This window comes from Entelurus aequoreus, linkage group LG03 (assembly GCF_033978785.1).
Source record: "Entelurus aequoreus isolate RoL-2023_Sb linkage group LG03, RoL_Eaeq_v1.1, whole genome shotgun sequence".
NCBI lineage: Eukaryota > Metazoa > Chordata > Actinopteri > Syngnathiformes > Syngnathidae > Entelurus > Entelurus aequoreus.
Window position 1 is genome coordinate 90,952,248 of NC_084733.1, and position 15,000 is coordinate 90,967,247.

At 27.4% G+C, this 15,000-nt stretch overlaps 1 protein-coding gene across 4 annotated transcripts in view; it reads left to right on the forward strand.

The window, feature by feature from the left end:
- LOC133645858 (SAM and SH3 domain-containing protein 1-like) overlaps positions 1 to 15,000 on the forward strand; it is an 81,686-nt gene that overhangs the window by 56,095 nt on the left and 10,591 nt on the right. For 3 of the 4 annotated variants that reach the window (XM_062040770.1, XM_062040774.1, XM_062040773.1), the window contains exons 2-8: positions 676 to 807; positions 2,058 to 2,108; positions 7,245 to 7,294; positions 7,610 to 7,650; positions 7,767 to 7,835; positions 7,900 to 8,003; positions 11,873 to 11,947. In XM_062040770.1, coding sequence (XP_061896754.1) covers positions 676 to 807; positions 2,058 to 2,108; positions 7,245 to 7,294; positions 7,610 to 7,650; positions 7,767 to 7,835; positions 7,900 to 8,003; positions 11,873 to 11,947 — 522 coding nt within the window. The remainder of the gene's footprint in view (positions 1 to 675; positions 808 to 2,057; positions 2,109 to 7,244; positions 7,295 to 7,609; positions 7,651 to 7,766; positions 7,836 to 7,899; positions 8,004 to 11,872; positions 11,948 to 15,000) is intronic. The other variant, XM_062040771.1, reaches the window with a different exon arrangement.

Below are 15,000 nucleotides of genomic sequence, written 5' to 3' on the forward strand. Positions count from 1 at the left end.
ACTCGTGAAATTATTACTTTTTTATGTAAAATTCTGACTTTTTAATGCAAAATGGTGACATTTGTCAAATAAAATTCTGACTTTTATCACAATATTGCCCATTTTTTTGTTGTCCTTGTAAAATAGTGAAATTTTTTGAATAAAATTATGACTTTTGTCATAATTCTGCCAAGTAAAATTCCGATGATTATTATAATATTGCCAAAATGGTAAAGTTTTCTTATAAAATTGTGACTTTTGTCGGGTTAAATTACGTCTTTTTTTATAAAATTTCCAAACTTTAAAGCTTTTCTTGTAAAATTGCGACTGTTATTGAGTAAAATTCCAACTTTTATCATAATATTGCACTAATGTTCAGTTTGATGTTTGATGAAAGAAGACTTTTATTATAATACTGCCAACATTCTACATTTTTCTTGTGAAATTCCAACTAATTATTCACAACAAGCCTTTTTATATGTGCATAGTATGTATATATTATTAATTTTGGTAGGCATTTTTTGGAGGTCTCAAGAAGGTAGTAAATACAAGAATGTGTGTGTGTGTGTGTGTGTGTGTGTGTGTGTGTGTGTGTGTGTGTGTGTGTGTGTGTGTGTGTGTGTGTGTGTGTGTGTGTGTGTGTGTGTGTGTGTGTGTGTGTGAGAGAGTCACATGTTCTTCCTGTGTGTCTTCCAGGACGGCTCGGTGGGGAACCTTGATGATCTGGCTCTGGAATATTCCGGCCATTACTCCACCTCCGTGGCTGAGGTGAGTGCGAGGATGGAGGAGCTGCGCAGACGGCGAGTGGTGCAGGAAGTTGCTGAGACGGTAAATAACCATGTCTCTCCTCTTCTGTCACTTTGACTCATGCTTCTGTCACTCTTCACACACTGGAGGGAGGGTAGAAATCCTCCAAAGTTAATTATGATTAATGAGTATAATATTTTCTATGATTGCTTCAGCCGTCTTATTACATATTGTACTTTTATGTCTAATAATAGTCACTTTTTGGTGTCTGATTTAATTTCAACTTTTTTTAAAAAGTGATTTTGATTCAAAATTATTTAATTAAAAAATTAGGACTTGTTTTGAATCATGTTTTTGTAATTTATCAATATTTTTTTTATTTTTATATTAATGTAACAAAAATCTGAATTTTTATTTATTTTGTATTCATTCTTGTTTGTCAGTTGAATAAAAAAAGAATTGTTTTGAAATATTTGCTAAAAACCTGTTATTTTGTATCAATTTTCCTTCATTAATTCATATTTTTAATTTCTCCTTTCTGCTTCTTTTCATTCTACAAAATGTTTACACAACTGTTTTCATGATTATAATATTTTCTGTTATTGTTTCAGCTAGGGCTGCAACTAACGATTAATTTGATAATCGATTAATCTGTCAATTATTACTTCGATTAATAATCGGATAAAAGAGACAAACTACATTTCTATCCTATCCAGTATTTTATTGAAAAAAACCCAGCATACTGGCACCATACTTATTTTTATTATTGATTATCAGCTGTTTGTACATGTTGCAGTTTATAAATAAAAGTTTATTAAAAAAAATAAAAATTTAAAAAATTAAAAATAAAAATTAATTAAAAAAAATTAAAAATTAAAATTAAAAATAAAAATTTAAAATAAAAATTAATTTAAAAAAATTAAAAATAAAAACTCTGCGCATAGCATAGATGCAACGAATCGATGACTAAATTAATCGGCAACTATTTTAATAATCGATTTTAATCGATTTAATCGATTAGTTGTTGCAGCCCTAGTTTCAGCCGTCTTCTAATATACTGTACTTTTATGTCTAATAATAGTCACTAATTTAATTTCAAAAATATTTAAAGTGTTTTTTTTATGTAATTTTTATATAATTCAAATACTATTTAATAATTTAAAAACAAGACTTGTTTTGTATCAAGTTTTTTGATTATTATTAATTTATACAAATAAACTATAAACTATAAATCTTCCTGTCTGTTTACTTTTCTCACTTCCTGTCTGTTTACTTTTCTCACTTCCTGTCTTTTTACTTTTCTCACTTCCTGTCTTTTTACGTTCCTTCAGGCAAACCTTGACTCAACGACCACCTCACTACACCTGCGCTCTCACATCCAGGTGTGTGTGTCTCTTCCTCTTCCTCCTCCTCCTCCTCTTCTTCCTCCTCTTCTTCTTCCTCCTCTTCTTCTTCCTCCTCTTCTACCTTCAGGGTTCTCCTAAAGTTTGGTCCCGGGGACCCAAAAAGGTCTTGGCCCTAAACAATGTTAAAAAGTATAAGTCATATATTTTTCTTTATTTATTTAGAGTTAAATCTCTTAACTTCATGTCTGTCTGTTGATCTAAAGTTGTTCTTTTTTCATATTTTATGCTCTTTTCTGCGAAAACACTGATTTTTGTGTCAAAAACACCAAATATGCAATATATTCCCCTACATTTTTTAAACTAATATTTGATGTGTAATGTCAGCCTTGAATAGATCAATAATTCATTACAACATTGATTTTAAGAGCAATGACAGTTTAAAAAGAAAAAAAATCCCACTAAAATTCTTGAGGATCCAAAAGGGTCCCACCCCTAAAATTGTTAAAAATAAGTTGTACTTTTTTTTTTACTTTCAACACTTAAATTTCTAGATCAACTTCAGATGTATCCATTGATGATACGTTTTTGTTTTTTTTTTAATGTTTTTTTAATGCTATATTCGTAAAAAAAAAAAAAAAAAAAACGTTTTTAAGGGGAAAATCTGCATTATTTTCCCTCAAAAAGTTTAAAAGCGGAATATTCGATGTAAAGTAATTGGAGCCTTAATTAATTTGAATTCATAATATTTTTGAGCAATGACATTTTCTTTAAAAAAAATCCCACTAAAATTCTTGAGGATCCAAGAGGGCCCCACCCGTAAAATTGTTAAAAATAAGTCGTACATTTTTTTTTAAACTTTCAACACTTACATTTCTAGATCAACTTCAGATCTACCCGTTGATTATAAAAAAATTTTTTTTTTTTAAATGTTTTTTTTTTGACATATTCATCCAAAAAAAAAAAAAAAAAAAAAAGTTTTTAAGGGGAAAATCCCAAAGGGACATGGGGGAATTTTTTTTTAAATATTTTATTTTTATTTTATTTTTTTAATTTATACATGTATCTCGTGCGCACGAGAAAGTTTCTTGTGCGCACGAGAAACTTTTTATAAAGTTATAAAAAAAAATTAAAAAAATTTAATTACTTTTATTTTTTTTAAACATGTATCTCGTGCGCACGAAAAAGTATTTATGAAGTTATTTAAAAAAATTAAAAAATGTAATATATATATTTTTTTAGGCATGTATCTCGTGCGCACGAGAAAGTGCCTAAAAAATGTTTTTGAAAAACTTATAATTTTTTTAATTTTTTGTATTTTTTTTTAGACATGTATCTCTTGCGCACGAGATACATGTCTAAAATAAAAATAAAAATAAAAATTCTACATTTGTTTTATTTTTTATAACTTTATAAAAAGATAAATGTCTAAAAAAAATAATTCCAAAAAATACAATTATAAAAAAAAAAAAAAATGTCCCCATGTCCCTTTAGGGGCTCCGCATTATTTTCCCTCAAAAAAGTTTCAAAGTGGAATATTTAAAGTCAAGTAATTGGAGCCTTAATTGATTTTAATTCATAATATTTTTGAGCAATGACATTTTCTTTAAAAAAAATCCCACTAAAATTCTTGAGGATCCAAGAGGGCCCCACCCGTAAAATTGTTAAAAATAAGTCGTATATTTTTTTTTAACTTTCAACACTTACATTTCTAGATCAACTTCAGATCTATCCGTTGATTATACATTTTTTTTTGTTTTTTTTATGTTTTTTTTAATGCCATATTTGTCAAAAAAAAAAAAAAAGTTTTTAAGGGGAAAATCTACGGAGCCCCTAAAGGGACATGGGGGAATTTTTTTTTTAAATTATTTATTTATTTATTTATTTTAAATTTAGACATGTATCTCGTGCGCACGAGAAAGTTTCTCGTGCGCACAAGATACCTGTCTAAATTTTATTTTTTTATTTTTTATTTTTCCAAAGTGGAATATTTGATCTCAAGTAATTGGAGCCTTAATTGATTTTAAATTATAAAATTTTTGAGCAATGACAGTTTCTTAAAAAAGTCTTTAAAACACGTTGTTTTTTTTACTTTCTACATTTAAATCTCGAGATCAACTTCAGATATATCCCTTAATTATACGTTTTTATTATTGTTTTCATGTTGTTTTATGCCCCTTTTGTCCAAGAAAACTTAGTTTTTTATATGGCAAAAACACAAATGATGCAATATTTTCTCCCAAGAATATTTCAAAGTGGAATATTTGACTAGATCAATAATTCATAACAACATTGGTTTTAAGAGCAATGACAGTTTAAAATAAAAAAAATCCCACTAAAATTCTTGAGGATCCAAAAGGGTCCCACCTGTAAAATTGTTAAAAAATAAGTCGTATATTTTTATAGATCAACTTCAGATTATACATTTAATTTTTTTTTTTTTTTAAGTTTTTTATGCCACCATATTCGTCAAAAAAATAAAATAAATACATTTTTAAATTACGTTTTTGAGGGAAAATAATGCATATTTTCCCTCTAAACGTTTTTTATTAAAAAAATTTTTCAAAGACTTTCAAAGTGGAATATTTGATGTCAAGTAATTGGAGCCTTAATTGATTTTAATTCATAGTGTTTTTGAGCAATGACAGTTTATTTTAAAAATCCCACTAAAATTCTTGGGGATCCAAAAATGTCCCACCCCTAAAATGGTTAAAAATAAGTTGTACTTTTTTTTTTTTACTTTCAACACTTAAACTTATAGATCAACTTCAGATACATCTGTTAATTATAAGTTTTTGTTTTTCTTTGTTTATTTATGCCATATGTGTCCAAAAAAACACACCAAAAAACCAACAACTTTTTTCAGGGAAAATAAGGCATATTTTCCCTGAAAAAAGTTTCAAAGTGGAATATTCGATGTAAAGTAATTGGAGCCTTAATGGATTTTAATTCATAATATTTTTGAGCAATGACATTTTCTTTAAAAAAAAAATCCCACTAAAATTCTTGAGGATCCAAGAGGGTCCCACCCGTAAAATTGTTAAAAATAAGTCATAATTTTAAAAAAAAAACTATCAACACTTACATTTCTAGATCAACTTCAGATCTATCCGTTGATTATACATTTTTTTTTGTTTTTTTTGTTGTTTTTTTTATGCCATATTTGTCAAAAAAAAAAAAAAAAAAAGTTTTTAAGGGGAAAATCTACAGAGCCCCCAAAGGGACATGGGGGATTTTTTATTTTTTTATTTTAAATTTAGACATGTATCTCGTTCGCACGAGAAAGTTTCTCGTGCGCACAAGATACATGTCTAAATTTTAAAAAAATAAATAAAAAAACTTTTTATAAAGTTATAAAAAATAAAAAATAATTTTTTTTTTTTTTTTTTAAACATGTATCTCGTGCGCACGAAAAACTATTTATAAATTTATTTAAAAAAATAAAAACATTTAATAATTTTTTAAAATTTTTTCTAGACATGTATCTCGTGCGCACGAGAAAGTGTCTAAAATTTTTTTTTTTTTTTTTTAATTGTTAAAAAATAAGTTGTACATTTTTTTTTAAACTTTCAACTCAATTTATAGATCAATATCAGATTATACATTTTATTTATTTATTTTTTATTTTTTAAGTTTTTTTTATATGCCATATTCGTTAAAAAAAAAAAAATAATAAAAAAAAAAAGTTTTTGAGGGAAAATAATGCATAACGTTTTATTTTTTTTATTTGTATTTTTCCAAAGTGGAATATTTGATGTCAAGTAATTGGAGCCTTAATTGATTTTACATTATAAAATTTTTGAGCAATGACAATTTCTTAAAAAAGTCTTTAAAACACGTTTTTTTTTTTACTTTTGACATTTAAATCTCGAGATCAACTTCAGATATATCCGTTAATTATATGTTTTTATTATTGTTTTCATGTTTGTTTTATGCCCCTTTTTGTCCAAGAAAACTTAGTTTTTTATATGGCAAAAACACAATTGATGCAATATTTTCTCCCACGAATATTTCAAAGTGGAATATTTGACTAGATCAATAATTCATAACAACATTAATTTAGATAATTTTTTAAACAATGACAGTTTTAAAGGCCTACTGAAATGATTTTTTATTTATTTAAACGGGAATAGCAGATCCATTCTATGTGTCATTCTTGATCATTTCGCGATATTGCCACGACAATACATCGGCGAAATGCTTTAGCTACGAGCTAACGTGATAGCATCGTGCTTTAACTGCATATAGAAACAAAAGAAATAAACCCCTGACTTGAAGGATAGATAGAAAATCAACAATACTATTAAACCGTGGACATGTAAATACATGGTTAATGCTTTCCAGGCTGGCGAAGATTAACAATGCTGTGCTAACGACGCCATTGAAGCTAACTTAGCAACCGGACCGCACAGAGCTATGCTAAAAACATTAGCTCTCCACCTACGCCAGCCAGCCCTCATCTGCTCATCAACACCCGTGCTCACCTGCGTTCCAGCGATCGGCGGAAGGACGAAGGACTTCACCCGATGCGTTTGGCGGCCCGGAGACGTAGGAAGTCAAGGTGAGGTCGGCGGCTAGCGCGGCTAGCGCTCCAACAAAGTCCTCCTGGTTGTGTTGCTGTAGTCCGCCGCTAATACGCCGATCCCACCTACAACTGTCTTCTTTGCAGCCTTCATTGTCCATTAAACAAATTGCAAAAGATGTCCAGAATACTGTGGAATTATGAAATGAAAACAGAGCTTTTTGTATAGGATTCTACGGGGTACCATAACTTCCGTTACTCGGACTTCGTCACGCGCATACGTCATCATACCGCGACGGGATATTTAAAATGTCACTTTATAAGTTAACCCGGCCGTATTGGCATGTGTTGCAATGTTAAGATTTCATCATTGATATATAAACTATCAGACTGCGTGGTCGCTAGTAGTGGCTTTCAGTAGGCCTTTATTTAAAGAAAAAATGCCACTTTTTCTTGTTACATTTGACCTCTTTGCTCTTTTATTGCACTTTTTTCATGTTTTTTTTTTTTTTTTGCTGATAGTATTTTTAGAATGTGCCGGACTGTTAAAAAAAATGAGTTGTGGGCTGCAAATTGCCCTCGGGCTGAACTATGGACAGGATTTTTTTATTATTATTATTTTTCTATAAACTTCCCACTTTTTTTCTTCCCAGGAATCCCTCGGATTGTGCAGCATGTCGTGCACGCCGGACACGGACAGGAAGTGAGGCATCCTTGTATACTTCCTGGTGTCCTCCTCACATGTGTGTGTGTGTGTGTGTGTGTGTCACCCCCAACTTCCTGCCATTGTTGTCTTTAAAGAATGTTGTGATGACTCTTAGAATGTTGTAATGACTCAAAGAATGTTGTAATGACTCACCGCCAAAGACTGGAACACATCAGGTCATTAAAACTTGTGATTGGTGGCCAATGTTCACTATCTCACTGCTCATGGGACACTATCACTTTACTGTAATGTATGTATATATATATATATATATATATAAGAAGCCATGTTTATTGTGATTATTTTCCATAGGTTGCACAAGGTCAAGTGTGAGGGTGACTCAGCATCAGCAGGTACGTCCGCATGCGTCCTTTTCTCTTCTTTCACATCCTTCCAGTCTTTTCTTCTTTCCCCACCATCTCCATCCATCCATTTTCTACCGCTTGTCCCCTTCCCCCCACCACGGCAGGAAAATGGAAGTCCTTCTGGCCGAGTGTGCGGAGGTCCCAGAGAGGAGCCACGCCGCACATCTCCAAGGGTGACGTCATATATGTGACACGTGTGTCCCCACCTGCTGCTCACTTCCTTCCTGCACCTGCCAGGTGACTTCCTTGCCAGCGAGATCACTATGAGCGACGAGGAGCGCATCCAGCTGATGATGATGGTGAAGGAGAACATGATCTCCATAGAGGAAGCCCTGGCAAGGGTAAGAATGCACTTATAATATTTTATATTATTGATTCAGCTGCCCTATATTATACTGTACTTTTATTTCAAATAATACTCATTTTTTGGTATCAAATTTAATTTATACTCTGAAGTAATTATATCGGGATTTTATTTAAATTTCCAAATTATTTCATTGAAAAAGTCCTCTATTTTGTATCAAGTTTTGTACATTTTTATTTCCGTTTCCCCGTTTAATTTTCATATTACTGCAAAAACTAATAAAAACTTGTTTTATTTTGTATCCGTTTTTTTTCTCTTTTGGATATAATGTGAATGGTTTAGAAATTTTTGTATCAAGTTTTTTATTTATTTCTATTTTTAATTTTCCCTTCTTTAAATTTTATTTTCAATATTAATGTAAAAATAATTACAAATGTGTAAATTACATTAAAAGCTGATGCCATTAATTTTTTTATTTGAAAAATATATTTATTATTTATTAAACTTAAGAAATATTGTCATTTTTTTATGAAAACCTGTCATTTTGTATCAAGTTTTTATTTATATATTTTGTATTTCTTCTTTCCCCTTCTTTTCATTTTATTTTTAATAATAATGTAAAAATAATGACAAATTACATTTAAAACTGCCTTTTTTTTATTTATTTGAAAAATCTTTTTTTGATACTTGATGAAGACTTACTTTGTATACAAATATTTTAAAACAATATGAATTACTTTGTCTAAACAGAAATTGAAAAAATTACATCAAAAATTGTATTTTTGTATTTTAATTTTATTAAAATTACCAATTAATTTGAATTAAGAAATATTGTCTCATAGTAATATTGTTAATAGATAGGATTTCAAAAATATTTAAATGAAAACGGCCTCTTTATTTTGTATCAAGTTTTTTTAATTACATTTTTATTTCCGTTTTCCCCTTTAATTTTAATTTTACTGCAAAAACTAATAAAAATGTGTTTTATTTTGTATCCATTTGTATTTTTCTCGTTTGAATATGATGTGAATTGTTTTGAGTTTTTGACGACCTGTTGTTTTGTATTTATTTATATTTTTCATTTCTCCTTCTTTTCATTTTAATTTCAATATTAACGTAAACATAATTACAAATTTGAAAAATACATTAACAACTGATGACATTTATTTTTTTAATTAAAAAAACATTTTTTATTACTTGATGAACTTACTTTGTATAAAAAATGTTTTTGATGCAATATGAATTACATTTTCTATACTATACAGAAATGGAAATAATACATCAAACATTTAATTTTTTTATTTTTATTTTATTAAAATTACCAATTAATTTTAATTAAGAAATATTGTCTCATTGTAATACTGTTAGTAGATATAATTTCAAAATTATTTAATTGAAAAAAGGCCTCTATTTTGTATCAAGTTTTTAAAATTAAGTTACATTTTTATTTCCGTTTCCCCTTTTAATTTTCATATTACTGCAAAAACTAATAAAAACATGTTTTATTTTGCATGCATTTATTGGTTTTCATTTGAATATAATGTGAATTTTTATTTTTTATTTTTATGAAAACCTGTCATTTTGTATCAATTTTTTTAAATTATTCTTTCCCCATCTTTTAATTTTATTTTCAATATTAATGTAAAAATGATTACAAATTACATTTAAAACTGACATTTATTTTTTTATTTAAAAAATATTTTTTTAATACTTGATGAAAACTTATTTTGTATAAAAAATGTTTTGATACAATATGAATACATTTTGTATACATATATTTATACATATATATTTTTTATTTTCTATACTAAAATACGTCCAAAATTTTATTTTTTATTTTAATTTTATTAAAATGACCAATTAATTTGAATGAAGAAATATTGTCTCATAGTAATACTGTTAGTAGATAACATTTCATAATTACTTAATTGAAAAAAGGCCTTTATTTTGTATCACGTTTTGTAAATTAAGTTACATTTTTATTTCCGTTTCCTCTTTTAATTTTCATATTACTGCAAAAACTAATAAAAACATGTTTTATTTTGTATCCATTTATTGGTTTTCGTTTGAATATAATGTGAATTGTTTGGATTTTTTTAATGAAAACCTGTTATTTTGTATCAAGTTTATATTTATTAATATTTTTAATTTCTTCTTTCCCCTTCTTTTAATTTATTTGTAATATTAATGAAAAACTAATTACAAATTACATTTAAAACCGACATTTATTTTTCTTTTTTGAAAAATCTTTTTTTAATACTTGATGAAAACTTACTTTGTATAAAAAAAATGTTTTGATACAATATGAATTACATTTTTATACTATACAGAAATGGAAAAAATACATCAAATGTAATGGTTTTATTTTCATTAAAATGACCAATTAATTTAAATTAAGAAATATTGTCTCGTTGTAATACTGTTAGTAGATAAAATGTCCAAATTATTTAATTGAAAAAAGGCCTCTATTTTGTATCACGTTTTTAAAATTAAGTTAAATTCTTTATTTCAATTTCCCCTTTTAATTTTCATATTACTGCAAAAACTAGTAAAAACTTGTTTTATTTTGCATCCATTTAGTGGTTTTCGTTTGAAAATTATGTGAATTGTTTAGATATTTTTAATGAAAACCTGTCATTTTGTATCAAGTTTTCATTCATTTATATTTTTGATTTCTTCTTTTCACTTTATTTTCAATAGTAATGTATAAAATAATTACAAAATTATATTTAAAACTGACATACATTTTTTTTTTTTTTTTTTAATACTTGATGAAAACTTATTTTGTACAGAAAATGTTTTGATACAATATGAATTACATTTTTATACTATACAGAAATGGAAAAAATACATCAAACTTAATTGTTTTATTTTCATTAAAATGACCAATTAATTTGAATTAAGAAATATTGTTAAAAAAAACGTGTTTTATTTTGTATATTGAATATAATGTACATTTTTTAGATTTAAAAAAAAAATGAAAACCTTTTATTTTGTATCAAGTTTTTATTTTTTTTAAATACGAAAATGGAAAAAATACATGAAGTTTCTTTTATTTATTTTTTATTAAAATTACCAATTCATTTGAATTAAGAAATATTGTTTAAAAAAAACGTGTTTTATTTTGTATATTGAATATAATGTAAATTTTTTAGATTTAAAAAAAAAAAATGAAAACCTGTTATTTTGTATAAAGTTTGTATTTTTTTAAAAATACAAAAATGGAAAAAATATATGAAGTTTCTTTTATTTATTTTTTATTAAAATCACCAATTAATTTGAATTAAGAAATATTGTTAAAAAAAAACCTGTGTTTTATTTTGTATCCATTTATTGGTTTTCGTTTGAATATAGTGTACAATTTTTAGATTTAAAAAAAAAATTAAAACCTGTTATTTTGTCTCAAATTTTTATTTTTCCTAAATACAAAAATGAAAAAAATACATGAAGTTTCTTTTATTTATTTTTTATTAAAATTACCAATTAATTTGAATTAAGAAATATTGTTAAAAAAAAAACGTGTTTTATTTTGTATCCATTTATTGGTTTTTGTTTGAATATAGTGTACAATTTTTAGATTTAAAAAAATAATTAAAACCTGTTATTTTGTCTCAAATTTTTATTTTTTTTAAATACAAAAATGGAAAAAATACATGAAGTTTCTTTTATTTATTTTTTATTAAAATCACCAATTAATTTGAATTAAGAAATATTGTTTCATAGTAATACTGTTAGTACATAGACATAAAGAAATAATTTGATGATAAATTGATCATTAAAAATGTGGAATTGATTGTTGGCTTAGTGCACTACTTGCTGCCACCAGCAGAGGCGCTATTGAGTCAACTAAATAAAATAGGTTGTATATTTATCCATGCAATCATTGTTTGCTGTGTGTGTGTGCAGCTGAAGGAGTTTGAGGTACAGAACAAGCAGACGTGCAGGTCGGAACCCACCGAGTGCACGCAGACCTCCGACAAGGTGAGTCCTTGTAGTGTTGATGCGGCTGGAACCTGCCTCTGTCCCTGCAGTGAACCCGGGCCCCCCCCCTCCCCCCTAAAGCCCCTCAGCTCTCCCCACTGCTGCACTTCTATTGAGTGCAGTCAAAGCGCTCATTGTCCTCAACGTGGATTCAGCCTTTTATGCAATTAGTGCTGAGCTTTCATCTTCATTTTTATTGTTTACATTTGACGCTGCCACTATTTGTCACAATATCGCACCTAACGTCACATAATGTAGAAATATTAGCAAGCTGCAGTGTCGTCGTCAATCCCCCAGGCGGTACTGCATCAAAAAGCGACCTAAATGTGTAAAGGATATCACCACATGGGCTCAGGAACACTTCAGAAAACCGCTGTCAGTAACTACAGTTAGTCAAAACATCTGTAAGTGCAAGTTAAAACTCTACTATGCAAAGCCACAGTCATTTATCAACAACACCCGGAAACGCCGCCGGCTTCGCCGGGCCCGAGCTCCTCTAAGATGGACTGATGCAAAGTGGAAAAGTGTTCTGTGGTCTGGCGAGTCCACATTTCAAATTGTTTTCGGAAACTCCGGGCCAAAGAGGAAAAGAACCATCCGGACTGTTCTAGGGTGAAAGTGTAAAAGGCAGCATGTGTGATGGTGTGGGGGTGTATTAGTGGCCAAGACATGGGTAACTTACACATCTGTGAAGGCACCATTAATGCTGAAAGGTACAAACCCCGTTTCCATATGAGTTGGGAAATTGTGTTAGATGTGAATAAAAACGGAATACAATGATTTGCAAATAATTGTAGGCCTTTTTTTTTTCAATTAAATCATTTTGAAATTATATCTACTAACAGTATTAGAATGAGACAATATTTGTTCATTCAAATTAATTGGCAATTTTAATAAAATAAAAACAAAAGAATAACATTTTGGATGTATTTTTTTAAATTTCTGTATAGTAGACAAAGTAATTCATATTGTATCAAAACATTTTTATACAAAGTAAGTCTTCATCAAGTATTAAAAAAATATTTTTCAAATAAAATAAAAAAAAGTTAGATTTAAATGTAATTTGTCATTATTTTTTACATTATTATTAAAAAATAAAATGAAAAGAAGGGGAAAAAAGAAATACAAAATATAAATGAATAAAAACTTGATACAAAATGACAGGTTTTCATTAAAAAATGACAATATTTCTTAATTCAAATTAATAGGTAATTTTAATATTTTAATAAATAATAAATATTTTTCAAATAAAAAAATTGAATGGCATCAGCTTTTAATGTCATTTCCACATTTGTAATTATTTTTACATTAATATTGAAAATAAAATGAAAAGAAGGGGGAATTAAAAATACGGAATACAATGATTTGCAAATCATTGTAGGCCTTTTTTTTAAATTAAATCATTTTGAAATTATATCTACTAACAGTATTAGAATGAGACAATATTTGTTGATTCAAATTAATTGGTAATTTTAATAAACTAAAAACAAAAAAATAACATTTTTGATGTATTTTTTTTTAAATTTCTGTATAGTAGACAAAATCATTCATATTGTATCAAAACATTTTTATACAAAGTAAGTCTTCATCAAGTATTAAAAAAAGATTTTTCAAACAAATAAAAAAAAGTTAGATTTAAATGTAATTTGTCATTATTTTTTACATTATTATTAAAAATAAAATGAAAAGAAGGGGAAAAAAGAAATACAAAATATAAATGAATAAAAACTTGATACAAAATGACAGGTTTTCATTAAAAAATGACAATATTTCTTAATTCAATTTAATAGGTAATTTTAATATTTTAATAAATAATAAATATTTTTCAAATAAAAAAATTGAATGGCATCAGCTTTTAATGTCATTTCCACATTTGTAATTATTTTTACATTAATATTGAAAATAAAATGAAAAGAAGGGGAAATTAAAAATACGGAATACAATGATTTGCAAATCATTGTAGGCCTTTTTTTTTAATTAAATCATTTTGAAATTATATCTACTAACAGTATTAGAATGAGAGAATATTTGTTCATTCAAATTAATTGGTAATTTTAATAAACTAAAAACAAAAAAATAACATTTTTGATGTATTTTTTTTTAAATTTCTGTATAGTAGACAAAATCATTCATATTGTATCAAAACATTTTTATACAAAGTAAGTCTTCATCAAGTATTAAAAAAAGATTTTTCAAACAAATAAAAAAAAGTTAGATTTAAATGTAATTTGTCATTATTTTTTACATTATTATTAAAAATAAAATGAAAAGAAGGGGAAAAAAGAAATACAAAATATAAATGAATAAAAACTTGATACAAAATGACAGGTTTTCATTAAAAAATGACAATATTTCTTAATTCAAATTAATAGGTAATTTTAATATTTTAATAAATAATAAATATTTTTCAAATAAAAAAATTTAATGGCATCAGCTTTTAATGTCATTTCCACATTTGTAATTATTTTTACATTAATATTGAAAATAAAATGAAAAGAAGGGGAAACTAAAAATACGGAATACAATGATTTGCAAATCATTGTATTCCGTTTATATTTACATCCAACACAATTTCCCAACTCATATGGAAACGGGGTTTGTACATACAGCAACATATGTTGCCATCCAAGCAACCTTATCATGGACGCCCCTGCTTATTTCAGCGAGACGATACGTGTTACAACGGCGTGGCTTCGACTGTTGAACAACTCAAGCTGTACATCAAGCAAGAATGCGAAAGAATTCCACTTCAAAAATGTGTATCCTCAGTTCCCAAACCTTTACTGGGTGTGGTTAAAAAGGAAAGGCCATGTAACACACTGGTAACTTCACTGGTTTTGGGTTTTGTACATGGTAGAGTTGTTAAAGTGTGATGATAATCCCTCATAATTTCTCATTTACCAACAAAAATGAGCGCCGTAGATCGCAGTTCGCCAATGTCCTTAACATGTTTAAAAAATAAATAAATACATTTTTTTTTAAATCGCAACTTTTGCCGCAACTTCCCGAAGTTTAGACACTTTAGGCCAAATCCTGGAGTGTGCGCCAATGAA